Source organism: Asparagus officinalis, chromosome 7 (assembly GCF_001876935.1).
Source record: "Asparagus officinalis chromosome 7, Aspof.V1, whole genome shotgun sequence".
NCBI classification, from domain to species: domain Eukaryota; kingdom Viridiplantae; phylum Streptophyta; class Magnoliopsida; order Asparagales; family Asparagaceae; genus Asparagus; species Asparagus officinalis.
In genome coordinates, this window is record NC_033800.1 from 141458893 (window position 1) to 141463414 (window position 4522).

The following is a 4522-nucleotide window of genomic DNA, read 5'->3' on the forward strand; positions in this document are numbered from 1 at the left end:
TTTGAGAGAGGAGCAGAGACCCATCATGAACCCAAGAGCCAGTATCAAACAGAATGGCATAAATGCATAAAAATGATAGAATTTTATATGAACAGAGTTATAAGGACTTTGACTAAAATTTCTGAAAATAACCCAGAAGGAAATGAGCAGAGAACTGGGTTTAGTTAGCTTTTGCATTGGGCTGAAGAAAATCTAATACCTGAACTTTGTGAATCCTCTCATAGTCCATTAGAGGTACACAGAGCTCTTGGGGGGAGCGAGAGAGAGAGAGAGAGAGAGGACAGAGAGTAGTCGTGTGAGTTAACCAAAGTTCCCCCGCCTGTGAGCTTTTTGTAGCTACAGTGAGCAGTGGAAGAGGAATTGTTTTCCACTGATTGCAACTTTTCATAAACCACCTAGTATGATTTGAATTTACATGTTCCTGTTTAAATTTTCAATAAACTCTATGAAGGTATTAGATACTTACACATTTTTTTGTCTCTGTAAAAAAATCTCCAAATAGTTTCAGGTGCTAATACTTCATGATGGTTGTGCTTACCTAAGGAATTCGGGCATGTTTGGTAAACTAAGTTAACCAGATTCAGTAAAACAATGACTACACCAAGAATAATTTTGACGAACTACCAATAATCATGTTTAGCAAACTAACGATGACTTAACATGTTTTTGTTAAGCCAATTCTAGCGTAACAATTGGGCCATTGGCCATTCGTAATTCATGCGTGATCCAAAATTAATCTTGGTTAGTTCTCAAGTTGTCAAATTGAATCTTAGCCATTGAATATAAAGTTTATTATCCACATGTATAATCAAATTGTGTGTTTAATCATCAATTAGACTATCAATCATTCTAGAATCTTCTCTACATATCATTAATTAAAATGATACTTTGTGGTCGTCTGTAAGCTCGTTCCTTAATTTTCAAGTCAAACTCCAAAGTAAAAATAAGAGAATAAACGCATTCAACCCTTTAGCATGAAAGAATATTACGTTTCGCATCTTATTTTGTGTGTTAAAAATTACTAATTAAACCTTAAACCATTTTAAAAAGAAGCTCTCTCCTCATTTCAACAAATCGGGATGATCCTTATAATTATCAAGACATAACATAGTGCTAAAAACATATCATCAAATTTGGTTTCATGAAGAATATGCTACACATGTTTTTTTTAATTCTTGAATATGCTATACATGTTGTTCGGTTGTTCCAAAGTATATCGTTGCTGAAAAAACAAAGCAGGTGTAGGCTAAAATTGAAGGAAGTATAGAATAAAGGAAAATGCAAGGGGCTTAAATGAAGAAAGATGAATGGACCCCTTCTCTGAGCGCCGCGTCGAGTTTTTGGCATTGAATTATTTATTTGAATTTTATTCCCGAGACCGGTCAAAGGCCGAGCGTACTTCCCCAATACCAAAATCACAAGTTAAGTTAAACCGAGACCCATACTTTGTTTGTCAGTCTGCAGTCTGCTCAGAATTCTATAAAACTTTTCCTCTCTTTTTTCTGTTGACACCCTCGTGTATGTCTTTCACTTTTCATCATTATCATCTTATGCACCCTTAATTATTTATTAATGTATATTACACACCTACCCTCATATTAATTTACACTCTAGATTTTTTTATTGTTTTAAAATGACGGCTCACCCTGGTATTGTTAGGACTTATAGTTATGAACCTACTCTCTAATCTAGTTTTGATGGTTAACAAACAATTTATAACTGTATTTTTTAGTATTTGTGTTTTGTATATCATGTATCCAGGTTGAAATAAATGAAGCCAACGCAATTCTAGTCAAAAATTCAAAACCAAGCTTCATGCACATCAACTTGGGTAAAATAGTTTTTAGGACTTACACTTTGCGTGTTATGCTTAGAGCTCAATTTTATACACACAAGAATTTCTCATAATATTAGTATTTTTGAGAAAATTGAGTTTGTGATTTATGACTTAATAACAAAGTTTTATATCTTTTATAAAGTCTCTTAAATCATTCTAAAAGATTCCAAAACTCAATTTGAATCATTTTGTCAAAATCAAGTGTTTAAACGAACCCATATTTTTGAGATTTTGCAAAATGATGAGTTTTCACAAACGGGGAATGATATTTCAATTTTTTTCTAACATGTTTATATTCATGCATATAAACATTTCCCCAAGTTTTATAATTTTTGGAATTTATTTGCTATTTTTAAAAGCTCTTTGAAAATCAGAATTACTATTCAAAACTGGGATGTGCATGTTTTTCAGTCGACTGATATTGTTCATCAGTCGACCGATGAAGTGCTTTGCAATTGCTGAAAAGTTTCTGCTCAGTCGACCGACTTTTATCAAATGACTGAACAATGTTTTCAGTCGACCGATATTATGCATCAGTCGACTGAGGAACTGCTCTGCAATTGCTAAAAAGTTTCTGCTCAGTCGACCGATCTCAATCAGTCGACTGAACAGCGTTTTCAGTCGACCGATAGTTTGCATCAGTCGATCGATAGTTTCCCAGAATAAGCCAACGACCAGCTCATCAGTCGACTGAACAGTACATCAGTTGGCCGACGATATTGTAACGGCTAGTTCTAGATTTTTAGGGTTTTTGTTTTTTGGGGGTTTTTCTCTGGTTTTGTGCTTTGTTTTAAGAACCTATATATACCCCTCCATACTCAACACTTAGAATTAACTAAGAAGAGTTTTCAAACAAGTTTGCAAGTTTGTTTAAGAGTTTTTAAAGAAAATTAAGTGTGTCGTTTATGTGAAGAGAGCTTTGTTTGGGTAGAAAATTGGTCTCTTCATTGATGTACTCATTACAACTCCAGTCGTTACAATGAAAATACAAAAAGATAGTCTTTTTATAAGACTTTTACACAATAAAAATATAATTCTCGTCAAACAGCACAGAGATCGTTTATCGGTCTTCTGCTTGCGTGAGATCTTGGCCTGTAACGGGGACATTGATATCCGTGGACCACCAAACGATCAGATCAGATCCGGAGCTTCGTCGATTCGTGAAGGAATCAAGAAGCCGAAGCGCTTATCTCGGCAACAGCGAGATAATTGCTCTTCTTAAGATCACCGTAACGGGGTAATCTTAAGGGACGAACCAGGCTGCAGATCTGACGAACTCCTCTTTTTTATGCCGAATAATCCGTTGAAGTCTTCTCCTCCTCTCTGAAATTCGTGGCTCTTCAGTCCTTAATTCGGCAGGGCTTCGTCGACGCTCGAGAATTCCAGGTCTTCAAAAAATAAAGGCCCCAGGGCTGTATTTATAGGCTTAAGGACACCTGTTTTCGGATAAGAACGGTTGATTCCCTCTTATCCTCAGTTGTAACCATTTAACCACGTTCTTAGATAGATTCAGATTAGTTGGAATAAATCCAGGTGGTTAACGTCTAAAAATGGTTCAAAACAGCCAAAAACAGCATTCTGGAGGTTGCGGACACTTATGAGTGTAGCTCTAAAAAAATAAAGGCCCTGGGGCTATATTTATAGGCTTCAGGAGCTATGTGTTTGGATAAGAATGGCCGATTCCCTCTTATCTTCAGTTGAAAACCACTTAACCACATTATCAGATCAGTTGGAGCAAATCCAGGCGGTTAACGATCGAAAAACCGCCGAAAACAACCAAAATCAACGTTTTTTGTATTGGAGACACTTCTGATGTATTGGAGACACTTCTGAGTGTCTTGGAGACACTTCTGAGTGTCTTGGCCAAGCCAAGACACTTGAGAGTGTCTCGGCTTAGCCAAGACACTTGAGAGTGTCTCGGCTTAGCCAAGACACTTGAGAGTGTCTCGGCCAAGCCGAGACACTTATAAGTGTCTTGGCCAAGCCAAGACACCACGGGGTGTCTCAGTTTGGCTTTTTCCGGTTTTGGTTCGTCGAGTTTGTTTCCACCGTAAATTCGTTGTCCGGACCCGGAATTACGTGGTTCAATATGCATTGGAAAGCCGACGAGAAGATCAACAGGATCCCATGATTGAATTACATGCGGAGTAAATGGGACATAAGGGGTGCTCCACCTTTCGTAAATGACGCGGGGCTCCCGATCAGGTCTTATTCCCGTTATTCCGAAGTTTCGTTGCTTCGTATGGTTCGTCGACTCACTTCATGTGTTCGTCATCGTCAAATGAGCTCCTGTGACTCGGATAGCTACATTTATTGTCTTCTCTCTATCTCGAACCGTGTACGGGGATCTATAGGCAATTTTGGACGCCTACAAGCTTCACAAGAGGATAAGACCATTTCAGTTTTTGAGCTTCAATTTTCATATCTCTATCTCTCTTATTTTCATAGAAGTTTTACTAAACTCAATATATAGCAATTTATATTTTGATTATTATTTATATAAGATATATTTTTAATTAAGTTTATATTTTATTTTACTTATTGATTGCACACACAATCTATTGAGGTTTTAGTATTTCACATTAAGTATAATTTGGGTTATGGTGAGTGATTCATTGAGTGTGAGCTTAATTTCGTTCTCATTCTTGTTTAGAGAACAAATCCTTTATATTTGAGCCTTATTGT

The 4522-nt window shown here is 36.7% G+C and overlaps 1 protein-coding gene across 2 annotated transcripts in view; it reads right to left on the minus strand.

Annotated features, from left to right (window-relative positions):
- The window catches only part of LOC109850222, a 4931-nt gene extending 4621 nt beyond the window's left edge, over positions 1–310 (minus strand). Inside the window, exon 1 of one of the 2 annotated variants that reach the window (XM_020420184.1) lies at positions 2–158. Coding sequence is in view for 1 of the 2 variants with exons in the window: in XM_020420183.1 (XP_020275772.1) it covers positions 200–229 (30 nt within the window). In the remaining variant the exon portion in view is untranslated. Of the gene's footprint in view, position 1; positions 159–199 lie in introns of those variants that run through there. The other variant, XM_020420183.1, reaches the window with a different exon arrangement.